At 45.0% G+C, this 26894-nt stretch overlaps 1 protein-coding gene across 2 annotated transcripts; it reads left to right on the forward strand.

Annotated features, from left to right (window-relative positions):
- The first annotated feature begins 2134 nt into the window (after nucleotides 1-2134).
- Myl4 (myosin light chain 4) lies at nucleotides 2135-13972 on the forward strand. Of its 2 annotated transcripts, none has more exons than XM_048786552.1 (7): nucleotides 2135-2365; nucleotides 5945-5972; nucleotides 10524-10673; nucleotides 12093-12266; nucleotides 12744-12821; nucleotides 13344-13388; nucleotides 13803-13972. In XM_048786552.1, exons 1-6 carry the CDS (start codon nucleotides 2225-2227, stop codon nucleotides 13370-13372), a joined length of 600 nt encoding a protein of 199 aa, XP_048642509.1. In that variant the 5' UTR covers nucleotides 2135-2224; the 3' UTR covers nucleotides 13373-13388; nucleotides 13803-13972. The 2 variants fall into 2 exon arrangements, with proteins under 2 accessions (XP_048642509.1, XP_015362663.1); XM_015507177.2 differs by having other exon boundaries at nucleotides 2136-2365; nucleotides 13816-13972.
- Nucleotides 13973-26894: the final 12922 nt, after the last annotated feature.

The raw sequence follows: 26894 nt of genomic DNA on the forward strand, positions 1-26894 counted from the left end.
CTCTCCTGGAGTTCCTTCAGGGAAATCTAAGCAGCCTGTTCGTGTATGGCTTTAAATGCCTGGGAAAGCAAAGAAAAATGAACTTGTATGCTTGTTTTCTTGTGCTAGGGGTTGTTTGCAGAGCCTCATGTTATTTCTCATAAATCTCATAACTTGAGAAGGAGATGTTTACTTAAAGGTCATGAGGATTCTTAGCCCGAGATTAGGAAGTAGTAAATCCAGGCTTCAGGGGAACTGTCTGCCTCCAAAGTCCACACTCTCTGTCTTGGGGTGCCCCTGGAGCCCAGTTCAGTATTCCCACCTCATAGTGCTATTTCCATGGAGACTTAATATTTTGCTTCTATCTATAATTTTTTTTTTAAAGGGAAGAAAAGATAAGAACAACCTCCCAGCCCTCTTTTGAGGGATCATACTTCTTTCTAGAATTACTAGGATGACTCGTTTTTTAAATTGGTTTTTAAACTGGGGTCATATGAGAGCATTTCATTTAGTGGTTATTTAAAAAATTTAAAACCTTGAAACTATTTCTTTGAAAATGATCCTGGGAATCCCCATGTATAAAACACACAAGGGGGAGCTGCTTGAAGTGGCGGTGGCAGAGGGAGCTCCTAGACCCATGTCCTTTGCAATTAGAAGCATGTCTGTGGAATTTTAGGATTGCTTCTGTTGAATGTTCTTTGAAAGTTTCTGATTATCTCTTCACTTTAGAGATAGACTGAGGCCAAAAGAGGCAAAGTGGCTGGGGCAGTTTGGACTAGTGACTGGTCTCCAGCTTCCAGGGGTTCTGCCAATCTTACAGGTGAGAAACTGTCCTGGAAAGTCCAAGTATCTTTTCTGCTTCTCTCAGCTTTATTCCTCTTTTTCCTCTGAATTTTACAGAAATTAAAGATTCTGTTCAAAGCAGTTCTGTGTGGTAGATAATTTTTTTTCTAAAATATTTTATTGGCATTCAAAGTTTTTTTAAAAAAACAAAAAAATAGTATGAGCTCATTATAAAAATTTCCATTAATATAGGAAGTGAAAAATTTTAAAAAGCTGCAAATTGGCATCATCCTCTCATTCTCAACCACTAAGTCCCCAGGGGTGTCTCCTGTTGACAGTTGATGGTGTATCCATCCTGATCTTTCTGATGAACACACAAACATGTATGCTTCTCTCCCCACATAAGTGGGACTATAATATAAATCATTCAAATAAATGCTTTCAAATCAGACACACCTCATTTTTGGCCTCAATCTCTGCATGTGTAAAATGGGAGTAAAAAATAGTATTTGTAGGATTATGGTGAAGATTTAATGAGTTTTTATATGAATAGTGCTTAATTGTGGCTCGCACAGAGTGAGCATAAAACAGACACACACACACACACACACACACACACACACACACACACACACGGGCGGGGGTGAGGGGGAGGATTGCAGACTGAGTTAGAAGTAGAATAAGACTTAAGTCCTACGTTTTCTGACCTCCAGTCTCCTAACTTTCTACTGCCCATTGAATGAATGTGCGTGGATGGACGGGGCAGGCAGGTAGTAGACCTAGGGACTTGAGGTCTGTGGAGCTGCTCTGGGATGGCCGCCCTAGAAAACAGAGGCTTTCACCCCTGGGATGGGGAGGGTGTGGGGCAGCAGGGTTGGCTGGCTCAGCTGTTGCCTCAGGGCTCCATGCCGGGAGAGTTGAGCCTCAGGGCAGAACTGAGGGCGCAGAGTGGCTCTCAGCTTAAAGGATCTTGGCTTAAAAGGAATGTGCAGGGGTTGCCTCTGCTCAGGAGGGGCTAAAAAAAGCCGCGCCGTCCCCTGGGCTTTGTGTGAGGGTTATCAACCGCTCAAGTCAGCTCATCTCTCTGGCTGCTCTGGCATTTTTGAGAGGGTCTGTTTTCCTGGCCCCTCTGGGTTTCCACCAATTGGCGGGAAGGAGTCAGCCGTCCCAGAGGTGGAGGCTGCGAGGAGTGAGGTGTGTGTGTGTGTGTGTGTGTGTGTGTGAGGGGGCTGGTGGCCCTAAACCTGGTGACAATGCACAGTTGTCAGCTGTACCCTGCTGGTGTTTCTTCCTTTTATAGTCAGCAGCAGTTGCTCTTGCTCTCACCCAGCCCCTCTGTGGGGGCTCCTGCCCAGGATAAAAGCCGAGGGAGGCGGCCTGGTCTCCTATCTCATCTCTCAGGAGTCGCATCTCTTGGTTCCTTCTTAGGTCCCACCTCCACTGAAGATCCCAACAAGACAAGATGCCTCCCAAGAAGCCTGAACCTAAGAAGGAGGCGGCCAAGTCAGCCTCAGCCTCTGCCCCAGCCCCTGCTCCAGCCCCTGCCCCAGCTTCCGCTCCTGAGCCCCCCAAGGAACCTGCCTTTGACCCCAAGAGTGTAAAGGTAAGTGAAGTTCAGGAGGGTGGGATGATATTCAGGGTTCTATTTGTCCTGGAGCATAGAGAGAGCCCTCACAGAGGTCAGACTGGCATGAGGACTATGGTGTCCATGCCCGAGATCACAGCCCCAAGGGCCAATGGAGCCAGTATTAGACTCGGGCTGAGGGCTGTCTGTGGCCATAGCCTTTTTTCCTTTAAAAACAGGATACTTCATCCAAGGAAGTCCTGTTTGGCATCTCAGATTTGCCCAGCAGAGTTGAGAATGGTGGGAGGTATAACCAGTCAACCATCCAACCTTTTTAAAGGCCTTTGGGGCCATCATAGCAGAGTAAAGGAAACTGACTTTCCTGGAGGTGGTTTGATATCTTTATGGAGTAGACAAATAACTAGGAGTAAGCGATGTCTGCAGTCAGGGAGGATGCTCCCAGTGTGCGGGAGGTCTGGGAAAGTCCTCATTCACAAACACCCTGTAGAGGGTTGATGGGGTGGGAAGGAAGGCTGTAGATACAGTAAGAAGAGCCTGGGTCCTTCTTTTCCTCTTTCCCTGCCCAAAGGGGCTCCTCCTTTTGTGGCCTGAGCCCCTATTTGTAGTTTGCTGCGGACTGGCCCATCCCAGCTGAGACCTCCTCTCTAACCTTGCCAGGAGCCAGGCTTGCTTCCCTCTGCCTCCCCAGCTCTACTCCCTCCCTGCCCTGCCCTGTTCCCTCATCTGGAATGCTCCCTGGAGCTGGTGTGGGTCCTGTGGGCTGACTTAGTAATTTTAGGCCTCCCTTAGCTATCTGACCCAGCTGCAAAGGAATGAACTGGGAGGGGGTGGGCACAGGAGGGAGGGGTCAGAAGCTTCTGGAGAGGAGAAATTTTAAGTCATGACACCAGAACGGGAGAGGTCAAGTGGCCACTGGAATGAGGAGCTATTAATAACATCAAAGGAGTGGTAGGCCCCCCAGGGATCTCAGCTTTAGGGCAGTGGCTGGGAGGGTAAGGGGTCAGGTCAAAAATAGAGGCTCAGGACCAGGTGCTGTGACCAATGGGAATAGAACCCAAGGTCCAGGGCTCTAGACGTAGGACCCTCCCTGGCCTCCTCAAGATTTCCCAGTACCTACAGGAGGGAATGCCCTACAATTATCTGTCGAAGACCTTGGGATTGAGCCACAAGGGGCAGGAATTAAGTAGAACTGACTTGACCAGGGGGTGGAGGCAGTGGCCCCATTCCTGGGCTTGGTTATGGCTTCCTCTGGCGAGACCTAGTTTAGTACATGACCTTAAAAGTATTTGAAGGTTTCTCTGTCATATGTCACTATGGACTAAGACTGGCAAGAGAAGCTCACCATCCGCCCCTCAGGAACCCTCCTCATCTTTCTTTGATTTATTCTGATAAAGTGCCAGGCCTGGTCCCTGGTGTCTGGGAGGGAGTGGCCTGGTGGTATCATGGGGGCCCTTCCCTGTGCCTATCACTTCCCTCCATCCTCTCACCTCTCCCAATTTCCTATTGCAGTCCTCTTTTCTGGTGGTTTTTTGAAATTGCTCTAAAGTATGGGGGAAAAGAAAAGCAGTGTCTTTCCCAAGATTCATTTTTTCCTTTTATTATACTTATCCAATGCCTTTGTTTATAAGATTCTTTTCTCAAAGAGAAAGCAAAGGTAAACTTAAGTCCAATGTGTGTGGTTCTATGTAGCCAGACTTCAGCTTTTATTTACTTATTCATTTTTTGGTAACAGAGATTGAACCCAGGGGTGCTTAACCACTGAGCAACATCCCCCACTGCCCCCCCCCCCCACACACACACTTTTTAAAGAAGCAAACTTAAAGAATTTGAGACAGGGTCTCACTAAGTTGCTTAGGGCCTCTTTAAATTGCTGAGGCTGGCCTCAAACTTGCGATCCTCCTGCTTCAGGCAGGCAAGTTGCTGGGATTACAGGAATGCACCACCATGCCCGGCTTCCAGACTTCATGCTTTTATACTAGTTTCTCTTACATACTTTTCCTGGGCTTAAAGCATTGCAAAGTAAGGCCTACTATATCTTTTTCTCAGAGAGTTAATGCAGAGCATCCTTTATCCCATTTAACATACTCACCACTACCCCAAACCCACATTTGGCAAAGTCCATTCCTAGTTTCTTTGCAGAACTAGGACTAGGAATAGTGGCACATGACGAAGATGCTCCAGGGTAGCAATCGCTGCTGCTGGGGAGGGGAGGGGTTGGACGGGGTGGGATGCCATGAAATGGGTTAGGACGCTGAGGTGACATTTCAGGTCTTGGTGAACATGACTCATGGCTGGTCATTGCCATTCAATTTTGGAACCTCCTACACTCCTCCTCTGTATTTATTCAGCATTGAATTAGGCATCATGGGAGTGTCAGGTCCACGGCCCAGCTGTGCCAGGGCAGTAGGATAGGTTGCCAAGAGGCCAAAGAAAATACCTGGGACAGCATACAAGGCATAAGACTTTGTTGGGAAAGCAGTGGCAATAGGTGGAACAGGCAGCACCTGTATCGCTCACTGCGCTTCACCAAGCAGTACCTCCTCTCTCACACAGCACCTTCACAGTGGTGGCCGGCTGGATGAGTGACACATGTCTTTTCCATGGTGCCCTCAGTTCCGCCCCAGTTTTCTCAGGGAGGGGTGTGGCTTTATATTTGGCTACAGATGCGGTGATATCATTAATTTACTTTGCTTTGTCCCTTGTATGACCAGCATTCCAAGGAGCAGCTACCCTGGTGTGCACGCAAGAAAGCAGCTTTCTACAGATAACACTAACTTGCCCTAGATCTCAGCATGCCTGAGAGAAAGTTGGTATCTTCCCGGTAATACTTATTTAGGCATTTGGCCCTGGGTCAACTCTCATGGTTCCCTGGGCTTGGCTAGGTCCTTGTGAACTAAAAGGGGCATTTAAGGGACATGATATTACTAGCTCCTTTTCTTTAAGGACAATACGGGGAGAATCCAAAATTTATTCCTGTATTAAACCAATATTTTTGTGAGTGGCTACTATGTACCAGGTATTTCAGTGAGCAATAACAAAATCTCTGTCCTGCAGGAACCCTGGCTTCAAGGACACAGGGTACACATGGAAGGCAATGACTAGAAAACTATCACAAAGCAACAAGGGCCCATGTAAAGGACTCTTGCTGTTCCAAAATGTCTAAGATTGCAATGTGCTGAAGGAGGGTTTGGGGTGGTGACCAGTGATGGGAGGGAAAGCTCCATTGAGGGAGGTGGATCAAGTAGAAAAGGAAGTAAATCCAAGGGTGGGCACCCAAAGCAGGAGGAGCTGCAGCTTGTCAGAGGGCTGTGGAATGGGGAGAGACTGAAGGGTAGATGTGAGAGCAGTTTAAGTGTGGCCAGGATGAGGAGTTTATCAATAGGGAGTAGGTTCTCGAGTTTTTTACATGATTTTTCTTTCTGTTTCCCTCTGGGTTTTGATAGAGGTTTGGAGGCTGTATATTATATGTGGCCTGTCCATGAGGAGGCTGGGGGCATACACTCGGCCTGCAGTCTCCTTCCTGCTGGAGGTGACCAGGCTTCCCTTTGGAAGCTGTTAACAGTCTCTACCCTCACTCCTCTGTTTCCCTCCCCACAGATAGACTTCAGTGCTGACCAGATTGAAGGTGAGTACGAACAACCCTACTTTCCCCTCTCAGCTGCGTTTTTTTTCTGGAGGAAGAGGAGAAGGCACAGACCAGGGCACTTTCTATGGATTAACTCGTTTAATTCTCATAACAACCCTACACAGTAGCAACTACCACCCCCATTTTCTAGATGATAAAATGGAGGCCCCGAGAGTATGGGGGGGTTTGTCCAGTCTCACTCATCAGTCAGTGGTGGGGCAGGGTTCACACCTAGGCAACCTGATTCTTCTGAGATCAGATGAGATTGGGCATGTTCAGGGTGGCATGGCTGTAGACAGCAACCGGATTCTTAATTGTTCAGCTAGACAGCTTAGAACATAACAGATGCTCAACAAGTGTTAATGCCCTTTCCCCTCCACCCTAAAGAGCTACTCAAGTTATTTGGAAGCCCTCATTTCTGTTCCTGTTTTTGAAAAGCCCTCCTTAGGTTACTAGCTTCCCTCCCCATCATGAGGCCTGTCAAGATGCTAACCCACTATGGTTGCTGGGTCAATGGTGACCTGTGGGAACCCCAGTTCATCTGCGATCCCATCAAGCACTCTTCTCTACCTTGGATGGAGATGATTTATGTTTTCTCAATCTTACATAAAGTGTTGTTAAATACAACTTCAAGATAAGTTTCAAGATCTCCCACCCTCTGATCTGATTTTCACCCCTTAGACCCTCTTTTGTTGGGGTCTGATGTTTCAAGAATAAAATGTGTACTGGTAGTGATGGTGCACACGTGTAATTCCAGAGACTTGGGAGGCTGAGGCAGGAGGATTGAAAGTTCAAGGCCAGCCTCAACAACTTAGCAAGACCCTAGACAACTTAGTGAGAGTCTGCTTCAAAATAAAAAATAAAAGGACTTGAAATATAACTCAGTGGTATAGCACCCCTGATTTCAATCCCCTGATCTCAATTACATATAATTTTATTAAAAAATAAAAAAAATATAAAATATACATATACACTTATACATAAATGCTCTAAAATTATCAGGACTGCATTTACAGATGTTTGGGTTATTTCCAGTTAGGGAAAACTGTTCTTTCCCCAGGCAAGCTTCCTAGCTGCGAGTCAAAGGATATGCACATTTTAAATTGTGATAGTTATTGCCAAATTGCCCTCCAAAAAAGCGATGCAACTTACCCACAAATAGAGCATGAGAACTGGCATATGCATTTTGAATGAGTAAATGGAATCATATTGGCATTTGTTTTTTGTTGTTCTTTGTTTTTGTTTTTTGGTCCTGGGGATTGAACCCAAGGGCACTTTACTGCTGAGCTATATCCCCAACCCTTTTTATTTATTATTTTGAGACAGATCTCACTAAGTTTGCACTCTGTTTTTGTACTCTACTGTGGATATTCACTTTCAGTCAATAGTTTTTGGAATTCTTAAGGTTATTTTTTGTGCATTTTAATGAAATATCTACAACACAAATGAGGACTGGAAAATCAACTAGTGATAAATTTTTTCTTTTCCCAAATGAAAATCTTTGTTAAAGCCAACTGGGACAGTTAGGGGGATTGGTCACTTCAATCTTTTTTAAAAATTATTTTATTTATATATTTATTTATTTTATGTGGTGCTGAGGATCAAAACCAGTGCCTCACACATGCTAGGCAAACGCTCTGCCACTGAGCCACAGCCCTGGCCCCCTATTTAATCTTTTAATTTGAGACATGGTCTCACTAATTTGCTTAGTGTCTTGCCAAATTGCTCAGATTGGCCTTGAACTTTCAATTCTCCTACCTCAGCTTCCCAAGTCACTGGGATTACACATGTGCCACTGCTCCTGGCTTGGTTCTTTTTAATTCAGAAATTCTGTGACTATTTAGCATTCTGTAGTTACCCTCCATCTGTTTAGAAATAGTTGTCACCCCCCCCCCTTTTTCTTTAAAGACTAGTATTGTTGGGAAACACGTTTTTATTTATTTATTTTTTACCTTTATTTTATTTACTTATTTTTATGTGGTGCTGAGTATCGAACCCAGAGCCCTGTGTGTGCTAGGCGAGTGCTCTACCACTGAGCCACAACCCCAGCCCCTCAAACCCCTTCTTAGCTTTATATTTATTAGGTGATAAGGCCCGAATTTCTTTTATGCTTTTCCTCTCATATGAACTAATTTCTAACTCTTGAATTCCCTCTCTGGTCCCTCCACAGATTTCCATAACTTTCCTTCTGGAAAGTTATTGTCACCATTGCACTTGTTCTAGGAGGCACTGACTACACTACTGCAGACTATTGAGGAAAGGCTTTTCTGGGCCCATGAGCCTCACCTCTAATGCCACTGGCTTTGTTTTTTCCTAGTAACAATCAAACTTCAGCTTTGATTTGTATGTGCTTAGTGGACTTCCCAGCAGGCCAGGTACAGTTGGACCATTCGTGCAGGCACAGCAAGCAGGCCTCTTCCTCTTCCTCCTTTCTCTCCACCATTTCTATTTGGCTTCCTTAATAGATGCTCAGTAACCATGCTGAGCATTTGCTCTGCATTTGGCTTATAAGTGAAGATAACAATGCCTACAACGTAAGTTTTTTTTTTTTAGTATAATTTTTTTAAAAGATTAATGAGTAATCTATGCAAAATTACCAGCTCAAAGCCTGTGCTCAAATCCCAAGTAATTGTTCTTATTATTCAGTTTTTCCTATTAAATATCACTATATCTTTTTTAAAATATATTTTTTAGTTGTTTATGGACTTTTATTTTACTTATTTATATGTGGTGCTGAGAATCGAACCCAGTGCATCACGCATGCTAGGCAAGCACACTACAACTGAGCCACAACCCCAGTTCACTATATCTTCTTAGATGAGGAAATTCTCTCTTTTGTTAAGTCTGACTTCACTCTTCTGAGTGAATTAAGAGAAGATCAAAATATCTGGGTTCAGATTCAATTATTAATTAATTATCGAACCTGAATTTGTGGCAGACACCATGCTAATTATGTTAAACATTAGGAAATTGAATTCTTATAACAAGCTGTGAGGAGTTGTTATTTCCTTCTTACAGAGTAGGAAACCAAGTTTCAGAGAGATTAAGTGACTTGGCCAAGATCACAAAGTTAAATGATAAAGCTGAGATAAAACTCAGTGAAATGATACTCACAGTGTTGTGTTACTGTGTGATACTAACAGCATTGTGTTTACTATGTTTTTTGGTAAATTATGTTAAGATTTTTACATACATTATTTTATTTGCTTATACTCTAGAACTAGTCTAAATATAATTTAAAGACCCTATGAGGTAGGTGCTATTAATAAAAGAGATTAAATATTCACTTTCTCAAGGTCATAATAAGGAAAAGAAATGGAATTTGAATTCAGTTATTGATTTTGAGTTCATATGAAGTCTAATAAAGAGTTGTAAGTAAAGATCCAGGGGGATGTGCTTTGATATGTAGATGTCTAAATAATCCATATACAGCCTCTAAGGAAAAAAAGCGTTTCTAAAGCACTTGAAGAAGACTAAGAACAGCTTTTCTCCTAAGAACTTCACACATTCTTCTTTGGCTTATACTGTTAATCTGCTTAGTAAACCACTGCTTTGTGGAAATCAACTTCAGTGCCACTCCCAGTACAAATGATCCCCACTAATGAATTGGTTGAATCCAGATTAATGAAGAATTAAGGCTCTTTGCAAAAGTCCCAGGAGTGCCTTAGTTTGACCTTGCCCCTTGGACACCTGCCCTGCTGGCCCTGAGGAGTCCATCTTTATAATACTGAGTTCCCTCTAGAACTAGGAAACATAGTTGACCACCATTCACGGATTCCCTTATCACATGCAAGACACCATGCTTGGAGTGCTTTGTGATCCCGCCAGCAACCTGCTCAGGTGGACATTGTATCCCTACTTACAGCTAAGAAATCGAGGACCCACAGAGGTTGGCAATTTGCCCAAGCAGCATATGGATCAGTGGCAGAGCTGAGGTGGTCTGACTGTGTCCCAATGCCACCTTACGTGGACAAGGAGTCCTCTTTTAGCCTGGAACAGGCAGTACTGATAATAGTTGATTCTTGAGCAGGTATTATCACTTAGCAAAGTACCTCCACATCCTGCTACCTCTGTTGACACTGGGGAGGGGTGGTGAGGGAGAGCTCTCACCCTCTAGTTTGCACAAGAAAACTGAGACCCAAACTGGCTTGTCCTTCTCTGTGAGCCAGAGCTGAGGTGAAAACCCAGGGACCCTCACTCCCAGGCTGGGCCTGTTTCAATTCTCTGTTCAGCAGTCAGGACTCTCAGCTACACCAGGGAAGGACAGGTAGTGGGAGGGGTGGAGGCAGGGGAGACATTCAAATTGTGTAGCAATGGGCTGATAGGAGACAGTTCAGGCCAGGGCTGGACTGGACACCAGGCTGCCACTCTATTGACAGAAGATGGAGTGGGGACAGGTTCCAAGGAGAGCCTGGGACAGGGGCCAAAGGAAAATACTGGCTTATTTCAATCACACATTAACCTATTATTCAGTGGGGTGGAGGCTGAGCAGACCCTGGCCACTGCCTTCTCTTGGGACCAGTAGGCTATAGCTGACTCTTCTCTCTACAGAGTTCAAAGAGGCCTTTTCGTTGTTTGACCGGACCCCAGGTGGAGAGATGAAGATCACTTACGGGCAGTGTGGGGATGTGCTGCGGGCCTTGGGCCAGAACCCCACCAATGCTGAGGTGCTGCGTGTGTTGGGCAAGCCCAAGCCAGAAGGTTAGTGTGGGCCCTGGCTGACCTCTCCCAGCACTGCCCAGCAGCTCCTGGTCCAGATTCAACTCCTGTCAGTCTCACTCTCTGTCCTCCCCTTTAGCCCTTCAGGACCAGCCTCCCTTACCCAGGTTACCTGAGTCCCATTGTGAGAATTATCTAGAAGCCTTAGCCTTAGATGACTCTTGAAGAATGGAGCCTGTGCTTGCTCTTGGTTCCCTCATGAGGCTGGGAGCTCATGGAGGGCAGGAGAGACCTGCTACTGCTTCAGTGTCTTCCTCTGACCCCCTCCCCACCAGCTGTCAGGGACATGGCATGGGCAGGAACACTGACTGGAAATAAGATAACTAGTCACCCACTATCTCTAACCCTGAAGCTTTTAGTTGAAGTGTCTGTCACAGCACTGTGTCCTGTGAGTCGTATCACACATCGTTCCTAATAAGTGGTAGAGCCCTGAAGTTGGCAATTGATTTGTTTAATGTAAATTAGAGGATATTCAAAATTAGCTCTACAATGAAGCATCTTTCCCTCCTTTGAACCAAAACTTGGTGGATTTTTTTGGTGAGAATTTAGAAAGTGGTGCAAGGACATATGTCCCATTTGTAAATGTCAACTGTTGTGTTTGGCAGTGAAATTAACAGCTACCGCCAAACGCACACAGCCTGTCCTCAAGGTGTGGAGCTGAGGGGATCAGGTGGACCTGGGCAGGGGCATTAGCAAGGGTGGGCTGTCTCTAGAGGGTTCCTGGGTCTCAGATTGGTCCTCTCTGCCTCCCTTGGTTCTGACCTCTTCCCCTTCTGCTCTGACTGAAGATAATAGTGATGGGGGCAAATATTGTGGGCAGGAAAGTGTCCAAGGGCTATGAGATCGCCCATATTATCAGAGCTTTTTAGAGGTCAATAGAAAACCTGGGCTGAGCACAGTGGTGCACGCCTGTAATCCCAGCAGCTTGGGAGACTGAGGCAGGAGGATTGCAAGTTCAAACCAGCCTCAGCAACTTAGTCAGGCCGTGTCTCAAAATAAAAAACAAAAAGGGATTGGGGGTGTATATCAGTGGTAAAGCATCACTGGGTTCAATCTCTAGTTAAAAAAAAAAGTCTACATTGTGAATATGAACCCTGGGGCCTGGGCTGTGTGGCCTTTTGGGCTCCTCAAATCCTGCTGCTGCCATCTGCAGCTCCTCTGCCAAGGTGGCCACCTGGAGCTCTGAGATGTGGGTGGAGTCAGGTTCCTTTTTCTTCTGCTCTTCTTCTTTGCCTGGGAATAGACTGTCCTGGGCCCAAGTCTCCTGCTCTGCTCCTGTGGGCAGCTCTGCGCCCTCCAGGACGATTTCTGGGTGCTGCCAGGGCTGGGGTGAGGTCTCGGCTTGGCTGCCTACTCCCTGCTTATGGAATTTCCTTTGTCCTTCCTGATGCTTGCTGGAAGAGATGAATGCCAAGATGCTGGACTTCGAGACGTTCTTGCCCATCCTGCAGCACATCTCCCGCAACAAGGAGCAGGGCACCTACGAGGACTTCGTGGAGGGGCTTCGTGTCTTTGACAAGGAGAGCAATGGCACGGTCATGGGCGCTGAACTTCGGCATGTCCTCGCTACCCTGGGTATGCAAACTGAGCAGATGAAGCCCTCGTGGGAGGGCGGGAGGGCTGAGAAGAGCTAAGGTGGCTTGTATTGCGGGGGTTCCCAGCGAATTACGTCTTGACCCAGTCTATCTCCCTGGGCTCTTGAGGAACAACCTCCCCAGCTGGGTTTGCTCAGCAGGCACCAGAGTTTAGCAGAGGAGAATAGTGGCAGAGCAGGGGTTACTCCTGAGGCCTGAGAGGGAGACCCCATCTTCTGTCCTTGTCTTCTCAGCCAATGGGCCCTGGAGGTTGTAGAAATGGGGAGAGGCTTCAGGGAGTGGACGGGGCCTTAAAGCCGTTGGCCCCACCCTCAAAGCCTTTGCCGGAGACTTGTTATGAACCATTTCCCAGATGCAAGAATCTTGGACCTTCAGTCTTAGGGGACACTTGGGTTTTGTCTGTGTCTTCTTTGACATTTGTAATTAAGAGCCCACGACCTCCCAACCCCCACTTCAGGAGAGAAGATGACAGAGGCTGAGGTGGAGCAGCTGTTATCTGGGCAGGAGGACGCCAATGGTTGCATCAATTACGAAGGTATTGCTTCTGCTTCGCTTCCTCAGGGCCCAAGATGGGTGGGGGCACGATTGGCTGACGGCTCAGGGCTGGAGGATGTGTCCTCAGATGAGCTTTGGTGGACTCCCAGGTGAATGTGTTCTTTTCCGTCCTGGGAGTGAATATCCCGGTGGAAGGATTTAGGAGACAGCTCTGTGATGCACTAGCTGTGGGACTTTGGTCAAGTCACTTAATCTTCTGAGCCTCGGTTATCTCACCTGAGTAGCCAGAAATGCTGGCACCTTTCTCAAGGTCATGGGGGATAATGTAGCTCATTTCATTTGTATTGAATATCAGCACAAAGAGCAGACACAACAGAGTTTAGTCTCTCCCCTCTTCTACCTCCTTCCCACCAACCCTCAAATAAGAGAAAGAATTTCAGTCTGGAGAAAGGGTGGTGGGAAGGTTTGAAAGGTGGGAAGAGGAGGCAGGTTAAGAGGTAGAGAGGAAAATGAAGGCTGAAAGGGGGCCAAGTCCACAACTGATTTTCATTTTCTTCCCCAGCCTTTGTCAAGCACATCATGTCTGGGTGAAGCAGATTCCTCCAGGGTGAGTGCAGCCTCTCTTCCGGGTCCCTGAAGGGCCTTAGGGACAATATCATGTGCCCTAGAGGTTTTTGCTTCAAGTCTGACCCCTGGAGAGGAACCAAATGGGCTGGAGATGTGAAAGCAGCCTGCCCCTGCCCACTGCTCCCCTGGGCCCTTCATTTCTCCCTACCATGCCTCCCACCTTCCCTTGTCCCCCATCTTGACCTCTATTGTCACATCTTCTTGCCTGTCTCAGGGTCTCTCAGGCCTGGGGTCCCCTGTATAGGCTGAGCATGAGAAAGCTCCTCCCAAGTGGAAGGGAGAGTCCCTGACCTTGTTCCTCCTCACTTCCTTCCCTGGGCTCCTCCTGGGTGTGGGGCCACCAGACAGTGATGTGAGGCTGAGTACGGGAGGATGACACACACTTTCCATCTAGCACTGTCTTTCAGGTGCCTTAGCCATCCCAGAGTGAGTGAACAAGAGGCCCACAGTAACCCATCCGGAGTCCTGGACTTACCATTGCGCCACACCCCAGGACCCTGAGGCCCAGGGCCCTTTCTGTAAATAAACCACTCTGGCAAGGTTGGGCTTGTTCTCTGGTTCTAACCAGTCTCTGAGTGTTTTCTTTTTTCTTTTTTTTTACCTAATTAATTGAAATCTCTCTGTGTGTGATGTCACTTGAGGCTTCATGTTTACTCAGTGAAATGAGTCATATCTGGGGAGAGACAGGCCAAAAGCCCATGGATGGAGAAATATTGGAGTCAGACACATTAGCAAGAGCTTTGGAAGGATCTCCTGCCAGGAGGAGCCAGGAGTTTCACTTCCCCCCAAGGCTTGCTGTCCACCCATCTATCTCATCCCCAGGTGGTGAGCAGGAAGGGGGATACCAGGAGCTAGCCAGGGATTCTGCAAAGGAATCTTTCTTAAAAAAAGAAAAAAAAAATTGTGGACTCAGTGGTGGAGCACTTGCCTCGCCAGTGCAAGGCCCTAGGTTCCATCCCCAGGACTGAAAACTTACGTAACATAAAACTAACATCTTAAACCAGTTTCAACACACAATTCAGCCCTGTTAAGGATATGCACATTGTTTGTGTAACCAATCTCCAGAACTTTTTCATCTTCTCAAACTGAAACTCTGTACCTATTAAACAACTCCCCACAGGGCTGGGCTTGTGGCTCAGTGGTAGAGTGCTTGCGTAGCATGTGTGAGGTGCTGGGTTCGATTCTCAGCACTATATATGAATAAAATAAAGGTCCATTAACAACTAAAAATTTTTAAAAAAGTAAACTATTAAAAATAAACAAACAACAAGACCACTCCCCATTCCCTGCTCACCCTACTCCTTGGCAATCATCTCTTACTTTCTGTTTTTATAAATTTGACTACTCCAGATGAGTAAAATCATATGGCATTTGCCCTTTTGTGACTGGCTTTCCACCCAGCCTGAAATCCTCAGTGTTCATCCAAGCTGCATCATGTGTCAGAATTGCCTGCCTTCCTCAGGCTGAGGAATTCCCCATGGTATGGACAGAGCATGGTTTAGTTTCGGTCCTCGCTTCTTAATATGGGCTCTGGAGGTGCCTCTTCCTCTGAGTGCAAGGCCCCAGATCCCTGACTCAGCCCTGCTTGTTCTGAACATCTCACTGACTCCAACTCCCCATCCAGGAAAGGGTCAAGATCAAAGGGTCACAGACTTCAGGTTAGAAGGATGGGGTGTGGGGAGAGACAAGTGAGAAAAGGACAGATGAGCCAGTGATTGGGAAGAAGGAGAAAGATGCTGTGAGGAAGCTCAAGATGTATATGGATAGAAATGCTCATAATGGAGCCCAGGGACTCATTATGAGGGTCCCTACACCCTGAAACTGCCCAGGGTGGAGTGGATATGTCTCACAGCCTTTCTGTTGCCCTGCCTGTTAGGCACCCAGCCATAGAATTTTGTAGAATGTCTATGAATTCCAGGCACAGCTGCTGGTGTCATGGGAAGCTGAGAACTGTGAATCCAAATTTGTCCTCAGAATTTCATCCAGCTGAGGAGAAGAGAGGGAGGCTCTTGTGTATTTCTTTCTTCTTTGAGGAAGGGCACTAGCTTTGGGAGACAGCAGTTCAATCATATATCCAGAGTTGGGAAGGGGTATATGTATCCATACATGGGTATATATATCCATATATCCATAATTGGGAGGGGGTCATGGAGTCCAATGGTTTTCTTCTTCTTTTTTTTTTTTTTTTCCTGGAGTTAGGATTTTCTTATGTTGCTTATGCTGGCCTTGAATTTAAGATTTTCCTGCCTCAGCCTCCCAAGTAACTGAGATTATAGGCATGTACCACTACTTCTAGTTTCTTCTCAAATTTTGTTCTAGCTCTACAGCCTTTTAGCCTTTTACACAAACCGAAGAGAATACTCACGGGGGAAGTCAATGCACAAAGCTGGTGGGAACAGAGCTGCTCTGGTTGAGGAGGTGAGGGGCTACATTTGGCTTCTTGGAGCCTCTAACCGGGCTCCTTGGATGGAGCACAGCCAGAAGATTATTAACTTAGTCAGAGCTTCTAGTTGTAAAAAAAAGGCGATGGTTTCTTAGAGGCAAAGTGACTCACCCAAGGCCACAGCTAGTAGAAGTTAAACTCAGGTCCCTTGATTCCCATATGTACAAATATTTTTGTCAACATATCAAACTGCCTTTTGAATCTTCTCTCATTTGTCCCTTTTCTCTTTGAGTGCTCTTTTTCAATCTTATTTACCACTCCTTTTTATTAATTTACTTATCAAAAAAGATATTTTTGGTACTGGGGATGGAATCCAGGGGTGCTTAACCACTGAGCCACATCCCCAGCCCTTTTTATATTTTATTTAGAGACAGGGTCTCACTGAGTTGCTTAGGGACTTGCTAAGTTGCTGAGTCTGGCTTTGAACTCGTGATCCTCCTGCCTCAGCTTCCTGAGCAGCTGGGATTACAGGTAGGTGCCACCATGCCTGGTTTTTAACTTATTTTGGTATAACATTCTTGTGGTGTTGGGATGGAACCCAGGGCCTTGTGCATACCAGGTAAGCATTCTACCACTGAGCTACCCCACCAGCCTACTGTTTCTTTAATCACCACCCTCCCCAACTTGATATGCCAAGATTTCTCCTCAGAGTTGGGGCCTCAACAGATTTTCTCCCCTCCCTCCCTCCCTTTCTTTAACAAGTATGTCCACTTGTCAAAGCATTTAGGCTTCACTCTCTGCCTCTCAGAGACTGGGACATTAAACACCATCCTGGTTCAGCTTCCTCACTGCCCCAGTCTCCGTGGACCCATGCTAGGGAGCAAGGTGCCTGCTCCAGGAAGAGAGGATGGATAGTTTCATGGAAAGTTCCCACTGTTAGAGGGAATAAGCAAGGGAGAGAATGGAGATAAGATTCAGACAAGGCCCCTTCTGGCCCCCTCCCCACTTGCTCCTTTCCCACCTCCCCACTAAAGTTCACTGGGTGTGTCCTGGCTCCTGAACTCTAGATTGAGCCTAGAGCCTCTACTACCCTTGGAGAGAAAATGGGCAAAGCAGATCCTCGAGGTAAGATGATCATGAAATGAGGTCCCCTGATGCCAGGTAAATTTCAGAGAGATGATAATTAAGAGCATTATCAAATCACTAAACATCTACTATGTGCCAGTCACTATGCTATGCGTGTTACATACCATCCTCTCCTAGCAGCCTATGAGTTGGGAGTTACTGCCCCTGCTTAAGAATTTTAAATAAGAATAATGACAAAAAAACTCAATTCTCAATTCTTCTAGATCTTCCCTTCCAGTTGAAGGTACTAGCATGATGTATTAAAATTGCTAAAATACCATTTTCATCAAATCAATTCCCCAGTTAGGACTTACAAATGTTCCTATGGTCTAGAGGGTCATTTCTAAACCTTTATTTATCTGCCCTCATCTGCTAGGAGCACCATTTACTGCAGCCACCTGAGCTCCATCCATTAGCTCCCTTGTGCTGTCTCCTCCTCCCCCTGTATCCTTGCCCCACGACCTCTTTAATCATCTCATTTCTCTTTCTTGTGTATTCCTTTTCCTGCCTGTTAAAATTATTCTGACTCTTCAAGATCCAAGTCAGGCTCACACCTTCCCTAGAGGTTTCCCCATTGCCACAGTTAGTACTCCTGACATCTTCAGTTCCAATCTGGTGACTGTGTTAAGGAGAATAAATTGTGGCCATCACTAATTAATGAGAAGATATCAAAGCCAGAGGAGACCTTGGAGACTTCCAGCATCATGTAATCATAGTGTTTAGCACAGTGCCACCGTGTGTTTGGTATCCTGTAAGAACTCTGATTACTAGAGGGCATTTAAGGTCCATGGTTGGTGGAGATAGCTGGAGGTGCAATGTACACCTCCTGCCACGAGATGGCACACCTGCAACAGTGTTCTTCCTACAGGACGCCCAAGCATGGGCTCACACAGTGTAATGAGAATCAGTGCAAAACTGATTCTCAGCCTGGACTAGAAGGAAGCTTCAGAAATCACTTAGTTTATCTCCATGGATTCAGACAAATGGGGTTTTTGTTTACTTTTCAAAGACTCATGGTAATTAGTTAGCTTGCTTCAGTATCCCCTCGAAGGTTTTGCAATGAGGGTCATAGAGAGGACACTGCTGTGGACATGTGGATTACTGGCATCTGGCCCACTTCTAAGTCACAAACCCCATACCCACTTGGCCTCAGTTCCACAGGTTGCAAACTGAGGGAATTAATTAGACCATATCTGTGTGTGTTCCTTCCAGCTCTGATACTGATCATAAGAACTCATTAACTCTCTTTTGCTAAATTTGGCTTTAGTTCATTTGTTTTTATCCTTATTGCATATATGTGTTTAGAACATTAAGTGGTGGAAGGCATTAATTCAAAAGAATTATTGAGTGCACAAGCTTTATATATAAGATTTATTTATTTATTTATTTTTTTGGTACCAAGGATTTCAACCCAGGGGCAGTGAGCCACATCCTCAGTCCTTTTTATATTTTATTTAGAGACAGGGTATCCCTGAGTTGCTTAGGGCCTCACTAAGTTGCTGAGGCTGGCTTGAACTTGTGATCCTTCTGCCTCAGCCTCCTGAGCTTCTGGGATTACAGGCGTGTACCACCATGCCCGGCCTAGATGTAAATTTTAACATTAATTAATTAATTATTTATTTTTGTGGTGCTGAGGCTGGAACCCAGGGCCTCATGAATGCTAAGCAAACACTTTACTACTGAGCCACATCCCTAGCCCTGCCAGATGTTTTTATGTATTTATTTTATTTTAGTAGGTGCTTTAGGCTATAGAAAACAATGTCACCCATGGCCTCTCCCTTTTGGAGTTCATATTCTACCTAAGGAAAAGGTTTATATTATACCTGGAAAAGTTAAACTCTGCTAAAAGATGAAATAAGACCAAGGACCTGGGGAGGATGCTCTGGGGAGGAGGTGTGGCAAGCTTGGATGGAATATAAATGGACAAGAACCCAGGGACAGGGATTCTAGTTTGGAGGCACAGGTGACTTCCTCTTTGCCACTTGGGTAAAAAGAAATAAAGAATAGAAGAAGATTGGGAAAAAGTTATGGGGAATGGGACATGAGGCAAAGAGGAGGGAAGAAAGAGGGAGGAGGGTGAGAGCCACACACTGGAGCAATTGCAGCAACTCAGAGGTAGGGAAGAGAAGTTAAAAAAACTTTGAAGACAGCTGGGAAAGTGCTCATTCTTCTCTCTCTTAATCTTGTTGGACTATAGAAGCATAGGCTTTTGGGGACGGAAGAGACTTCTAGTTCAAACCCTCCCATCAAAGCCCTATATGATGATTACCAGCATTCTCTTGAGTACCTAGCATGACGTGGGATGTATTACCTCCTAAAGTAGACCATTCTGCTTGAGAAAAATGCTGAGCAGTACTATATTTTTTCCTGGTATGGCTCTGACATCTACATCCCTGAGGTTTCCATCAGCTGTTCTGGTTCTCTCTTCCAACGGGACCCAATAAATATCAAAGACTGTTCCCTGGGCTAGAAGTTGGTATTTCCAGCAGGGGGTGTAACTCAGTGGAAGAGCACTTGCCTAGCATGTACGAGACCCTGGGTTTGATCCCTGGTGCAAAAAAAAAAAAAAAAAGAAAAGAAAAAAGAAGTTAGTACTTCCTCTTTTCTCAGCCAAGATGTCCCAGCCCATGCTTGTTTTAGGCCAAGATTCTTAAATTCATTTGATATGGCCACTTGCTCTTGAATTTGTCCTATCTTGGGTCTCAGTTTCCTCTAAGTAATGCATTTTTATATTTTAGAGTCTGGAAAGTAATCCTCCTTGACAGGAAAGATGAAACTAAGGTCAAAATGGAGTTTGGAGGAGTCCTGCTAATGTCATATTGCCAAGGGCTGTGCTCTTTTTGTTCTGGCTCTTTATTATTTTTGTTGGTTTTAACATTTAAAATTTTCTTATTTAAACCTCATTTTGGACTTAGGTCTTCTTGGCCTTTTTTTTCACAGCTCCTTGTCACAACTCTGCAAGTAGCACTGAGCTGTCCCTCTTCCCATATATTATATAAAAGAACCTCACAGAATTCTCTTTCCTCAGCTCCATCTCCAACTCCCCTTCCTCACCTGTTTCCTCACTTGTTTGTTTGCAGATTACACTGTTAGAATTTCACTTTAGAGCACCATTCATTCCTTTTGTGATCACAACAGAGGTTCTTAACCATAAAAGACTCTTGTTAGGCATATTTATGCTCTTTTTCCAAGAAGAGAGTTTGCACTTATCATATTTTCCAAAGGGTCAGCGATCCAAAAAAGGTTAAGAACTTCTGTTTGGAGTCTTTGTGGGATTCTGTTTATCTTTGCCCTGAATGTTTTGACATTGCATCTGGTGAGGCCTGTCTTCCTCCCAGGCTGCCATGAGAGGCAACTCATCTCGTTCTTTCAGGACTTTTAACTTCCACCCCTTCCTTGCCATTTCCTGGGGGCACACAGAAGTTATTTTTAAAAATTTCTCCTGTGGTCCCTCTTTTAGTGGCATAAGTATTACCACCAAATTCCTCTGAATCTTGTCCCCTCCATATTTTTATTAGTACATTATAGTTATACATAATGGTGGAATTTGCTGTTCCATACTCATACACAAACTCCTCTGAATATTGTTCCAGACCTTGCTGGATCTCCATAGGGCCTGGATTCCCCAATTAGAGTGAGGGTACACAGTGTGGTCACTTCTTCAGTCTTCCTTTATCAGGTTCTAATAGCTTTTAGTGGGCTTCCTTCCTCAAATAGGTGTGGTCACTGCCCATCTTCTTTATTTTTATTTTTTTGTGGTACTGAGAATGGAACCCAGAGTCTCATGCATACTAGTCAAGAACTCTACCACTGAGCTGCATCCCCATTCCCCTGTTTATCTTTTTTTTTTTTTTTTTTATTGGGGATTGAACACAGGGGAGCTTACCCACTGAGCCAAATCCCTAGCCCTTTTTATTTTTTATTTAGAGACAAGGCCTTGCTAAGTTGCTGAGGCTGGCCTCAAACTTTGTGATCCTCCTGCCTCAGCCTCCTGAGCAGCTGGGACTCGGGTGTGTGCCACCGCACGCTGTTCCCTGGTTATCTTCTTAATGGTCAGCACTCACATGTAACCTCTCCTACCAGTTTAATTTTTCTTTAGAATGGAATCTATTGTCTAATGAAAATGATCCTCTTCTCAAATTTTTGTTCATACTCCAAAAAGGTTATATGTACTTTCTAAAATCCTTTAGTCATTTTGCATTTATATAAATCTAAATCTTATATGGTATTTGTTGTTAGGGACAGAAGTGTCTTTTCATAAGTGAGTACCATGGTCATAGTAGTGACTGGGAGTAGAGGATGTTCTCTTTGTGACATGGGACACTTTGGTTTTGGCACCTGAGAGCTGAAACAGCACATCTGGCTGTGTTGATCTTGATTTCCTTGTCCTGAGGCATCAGAAGAGCATCAAATAATTGCCTCCTTGGCTCTACCTCTTCTTCCGTCCCACATTCTACTCTTAATTGCCTCAGTGCCCTATGTGTTAAGGAAAAAGGCTAGGGACCAGAGATCTAGCATTAAAAACCTTGGTTACCAGTTGGAAGGTGGAGAGAATTCTTGTGTAGTTAGTTTCAGTCATTTACTTAATGTATTTTATTGCTGGTCTTGTTTTGAATTATATTTCTTTCCTTTTTCTTCCTTCTCCCCCTCCTCTTCCCCCTCCCTCCCCTCCTTCCTTTTTTTTCCTCTCTTTTCTTTTTAAGTGGTACTGTGGATGGATCCCAGGCCTTGGGTATCATGGAGTCTACCACTGAGCCACATTGGCCTTTAATCTTTGTGATATTATGCCAATGTCTTGTTTCTTACAATGGAAGCTGACGTTTTTATAGGGCTTTGGGTTTCATAAAATTAGGTAGGATCTACTTCTTGCCATTAAGGAATATCGAGTCTGATAGGGAAGTTAAGACATGCAGTGTACACAAATAAAAAATATCAAGTAGAAGGCAGATCCTGTATGATAGATAATAACAGAGCAGTGGAGACATTTTTAAGGAGGACCTGTTGGGAGATCAGAGGAAGCTTCTTGGAGAAGGAGAAAGCTGCCATTTAAACCATAGCCCCAAAGCCTGGGAGTGACAGACACACTCACAGGAGCAGGAGAGCAGTGGTATAGACTGTAATCTCCCTGGGGGAGGGTAGCTCAGTGGTAGAGCACTTGCATAGCATGGGCAAGGCTCGCTTTCCATCCTCTGCACGGCAAAACAAGTAATAGATGGTTGTCATGATATGTGTCTGTAGTTTGAGCACTTGGAGGCTGGGGCAGGAAGATTGCTTCAGCCCATAAGTTCAAAGACAACTTGGGCAACATAGCAAGACCTCACCCCCCCCCCCAAAAAAAAAAAAAGGAAAAAGAAAAAATGTAGTTTGTACTTGACAGTTTTGTGGTCTTGAGCAAATTTTTTAACTTCTTCAGGCTTCGATTTTTTTTTTCTTTAGTCCTGGGGATTGAACTTAGAGCTTCACACATGCTGGGTGAACACTCTACTGTTGAGCTATATCCCAGCCCTTTTTAAATTTTATTTATTTATTTATTTATTTATTTATTTTTTTAAATTTTTTATTGTGGGTTGTTCAAAACGTTACAAATTTCTTGGCATATCATATTTGACACTTTGATTCAAGTGGGTTATGAATTTTATTTATTTTAAATTGCCCAGGCTGGCCTCACTCTTGTTATCCTCTAGTCTCAGCCTCCCAAGGAGCTGGGATTATAGACATGCTACACTGTGACCAGCTCAAGCCTCAGCTTTCTAATCTATAAATTGAGAATAATGGTAGTACTGCCCTCATTCAGTATCATGTGTATCAAATGAGTATCGATACATGGAAAGCTCTTAAAACACTGCAACAGAGTTAAGGACCAACACGCAGCTCTGTGGAGGAGGAGAGTATTCTAAACAAAGAGAACAGCCTCAGCAAAAGAAGGAAAATAGAACTATTATTCTTGGATGAAACTAAAACATAAAGCAAATGGAGAGAATTAATGCTGATAATAATAGGAACTCCCACTGCTGCGCTGAGCCGTGTGTGCATTGTTCCTTTTCTCTTCCCACCTATTCCTTATGGGTTACCTGTGACTGTCCCCACCCCACAGATGAGGAAACTGAGGCAGAGAGAGGTTAAGGAACTCCCACGGGGGCACACAGAGAGTGGGTGGAAGTGTCAGGAATCAGAGCCGCATCTGCTCGCTGTGTAAGCCTGGTCCTCAGCACCGCACCCTATAGCCATTTGCTTTCCTTGGTACCTTCCCAGTCCTCTCCTCCCAATGCCATGGGACAGAAAGGGAAAGATGCCTGGTTCTCCTTCACCGCCAGTCAATCTTGTCACCTGTTAAGTCACTTTCTCATTTCAGGACAATTTTTCTCTCTCCTTTTTTATTTTGAGACAAAGTCTGCCAAATTGCCCAGGCTGGCCTTGAACTTGGGATCTTCCTGTTTCAGCCTCCCAAGTTGCTGGGATCATAGGCATGCATCACTGTGCCCAGCTTCAGTTTCCTTTTGAAGTGAAGGAGATGAGAATGCTCCAGAGCCCTTTCCAGCTTCTAGGACCCTGATTTCTTTTGCTCCCCTTCCTCCCTTTGAAGCTGGTCTTTATTTGGCTCTCCTGTTGCCATTCTGGCCCCCAAACATCCTGATGCTAGGAATGCACAGGAAGGAGAGACCACAGCATCCAGGTCTCTTGATACAAACCTGCCTGCAGGTGAAAAGAAACAAAAACAAAAAAATAAAAACCAACCAACCTCGGGCTGGGATTGTGGCTCAGCAGTAGAGCACTCGCCTAGCACGGGCGGGACCCAGGTTTGATCCTCAGCACCATATAAAAATAAAGGCATAAAAAAAAAAGGTTCTCTCTCTCTTCTTAAAAACAAACAAACAAACAAACAAAAGTGGAGGGGGGGCATGTTGGGGGGGCATGTTTCTGCGAGAGAGGAGACGGTGAGTCTCTCTTTGATTTGCAGCTTAGGTATACATGTTACTAAATCCCCCCCCCCCAGGGAGGGGGTGGAGCACAGATTATTTGGGTCTACAAAATACGTATTTTTTAAAAATATCTTTTTTAAAAAAAATTTTATGTGGTACTGAGGATGGAACCCAGTGTTTCATGCATGGTAGGCGAGCGCTCTACCTCTGAGCCACAACCCCAGCCTGATGGGGTTACTGATGAAAAAGTATAATTAAAAAAAATTGCCACAGGTAAATAGGGCTGGGACATGTGTCTTATAACCTATGTAACTAATTTCATGATGATTCTATCATGGGGCTTCTCCTCCATTTTCTGAAATACTACAATTAGTTTTTGAGGGACTTTGAGAGTTTTGTCCCTTACCTCAAAGAGCATACATAGTCACCTGATACAGTGCTGATACAGTTACAAATGTCCATTGATAACCAGGTTTTGGGGGAGTGGGCCTTGAAAGCTCCTAGTGAGCTTGGTTATTGAGTGTTCAGGCTCTAAACCAGAACACCAGGCTTTGGAACTGAAGAGTGCAGTTTACCAGTGAGTGACCTTGGGCAAGTGACTCCCTCTCTTCATTTCAGTGTCCTCATCTGTAAAATGGGACTACAAACAATACCTGTCTCCTTAAGGGGTGGTATGAGAATTTTACAAGGTAATCTAGCATTAAGAAGCATTTAGCATAGCACCTGGCCCTCAGTAAATGTTAGCTACAAAGCTGTTACCACTCTTGTTTTCTTAGCTTAAATTTTGTTCAATGTACTACTTTAGTAGAATTTTTAGACAATAAGAAACATGTTTATTTTATGATCTGAGGAAAGGGAAGCTCTAGAAAACAGGACATTCACTAGCTAGAATGGTCCTAGTTTGAAGGTTCTACCTCATACTTCATCCACTGAGCGTTCAAGGAGTGGGTGTGAAGGTCGAGAGCTCCTAGGGAAGGACCCAAGACACAGGGTGAGGAAGACAGATGAATGGCAGTTCAGAGCAACTGCCTGGGCGTAGAGAACACTGCCTTTGGGGTTTTCACAGGAGTCTGAGCCCCTGGGGAGAAGAGCAGGGCAAGAAGTAGAGGGAAGGGAAGGCGGAAAGAGGTCCAGAGAAGCAGGGGACCAGAGAGGCAGGGAAGGAGGGAGAACTCTCCCCTTCCATTCCTTCCTCAGGGCTTCTAGGCCAGGGCCTAGCACTGCAGATCTTCTTGGGCTGGAAGCTGCCAGGGCCATGGGGAAGTGAGGCATGTAGCTGATGAACCCCCAGCTCACAGTCATTTCACTCTTTGTCATCCTTTTAGGGAAAAGCTGAATCCCAGGGGCCATCTGTTTTGCCTAGACCTTGGTCCAGTGTTCAGTTTTTTTCCGGTGCTGTATCAGGATCCAGCTAGGCATAGCTGGTGACTTCTTATAATAGCCAAGACAGGAAGTGGTCAAGACCTGGAAATAGAGCAGCCGTGGGGGGTGGGAAGGGAGGAATGACCCAGCCTGGGTGACTTCTCGGGCAAGTGGCACAGAATTCCTGAACTTGGCTTGGGCTGAAGGGACAACTAAAAATAAAATCTTTATGAATTTCCCAGTCGTATCTCAGAAAATAAGAAATCCTAGAGTTTTATCTTAAATAAGTGTTTTTTTCCTCATCAACTCAGTAATGCGACTTAAAACATTTGGGGGTATCTGGCATCCTGTACCCACATTAAAGGAAGGGGAGACAGTGGGTCATTTCATCAGCATTTGAGTCAGACAGACCTATTTTTTTTTTTCAGACAGACCTATTTTTGAATCCTATTTTTGCCACTAAACCTGAGTGCTCTCAAGCTAATTATCTCTTTGACTCTCTGTTTTTTTACATGTACAGTCAGGATTCCCCTGTCTATTTTTTGTTAACTTTAAAAAAAAAAAAGGTAGTATGAAACAAATGCTTAGCATAGTATCTTACACCTAGTAGCTGCAAAATAAATGGCAACTAATAGAACAATAACAATTATAATAATTGTCCTTTCACACCTCCAACCCTCAATTTCTACCTCTACAAGATGAATTATTATGAGGATTAAGGGATTGTGTAGAGGGTGGTTTATGGTAGGTACTCTCATATTCTAGTTCCCACCCTTAGGAGAAACTCTAGGGAAGAGGACCTGGATCAGCAGATCATGCTGAGAAGTGGGGCTGGAGCGAGGAGGCTGTTCCTGCCTGGAGGAGATCTATGGAGGTAAGTCCCCCCACCCCCAGTGTGGAGGATCAAACCCTGGGTCTTGTGATGGTGGGCAAGTGCTCTACCACTGAACTAAACTCTACTCCCACCCCTGGATGTAACTTTGGTGAGTAGATGTGTTGAGGGATTGGGGAACCCATGGACTAGGTCCTGCTTCTACGGATAAGGTGGCGAGTGGCAGGACATAGTGAAGACTGAGAGGAGTGGCTACAATGAGGGCCTCCCTGAGTGCTCAGGGGCCCAGAGGCCTTCTGTCCTCAGAGGGTTCTAGACCTAGGATTCCTCTGCTGCAGTTGTTCTTAATCCTTGGGTTCACAGACCAGGGTACATGAATACAGAGATGAATGGTGTGACTCTACCTTGTATACAACCGGAGAAATGAAAAATTGTGCTCCATTTGTGTACTATGAATTAAGATGCATTCTGAAGTCATGTATAACAAATTAGAACAAACAAAAAAAGTTAGTGAAAACTAAGAACCATTTCATAGAAAAATACACATGATAGCCAGGCTTGGTGGCACAAATCTATAATCCCAGAAACACAGGAGGCTGAGGTGGGAGGATCACAAGTTTGAGTCCAGCGTCAGCAACTTAGTGAGGCCCTAAGCAACTTAGTAAGACCTTGTATCAAAATAAAAAATAAAAAAGGGGGGCTAGGGTTGTGGGTCAGTGGTAGAGTACTTGCCTAGCATGTGTGAGCCCTGGGTTGAATCCTTAGCACCACATAAAAATGAATGAATATAATAAAACTAAATAAATAAAAAGGGATGGAGATATAGCTTAGTGATAAAGCATCCCTGGGTTCAAATCCTTGTAC

Source organism: Marmota marmota, unplaced genomic scaffold (genome assembly GCF_001458135.2).
Source record: "Marmota marmota marmota unplaced genomic scaffold, marMar, whole genome shotgun sequence".
Taxonomy (NCBI): Eukaryota; Metazoa; Chordata; class Mammalia; order Rodentia; family Sciuridae; genus Marmota; species Marmota marmota.

Excerpts from the sequence above, each read along its gene's own strand:
- Myl4 (XM_048786552.1), top strand. The coding sequence starts at position 2,225 with ATGCCTCCCAAGAAGCCTGAACCTAAGAAGGAGGCGGCCAAGTCAGCC. Across the intron at positions 10,674-12,092 it reads GGGCAAGCCCAAGCCAGAAG|AGATGAATGCCAAGATGCTG; the intron begins GTTAGTGTGGGC and ends GCTTGCTGGAAG. Across the intron at positions 12,267-12,743 it reads GCATGTCCTCGCTACCCTGG|GAGAGAAGATGACAGAGGCT; the intron begins GTATGCAAACTG and ends CCCCCACTTCAG.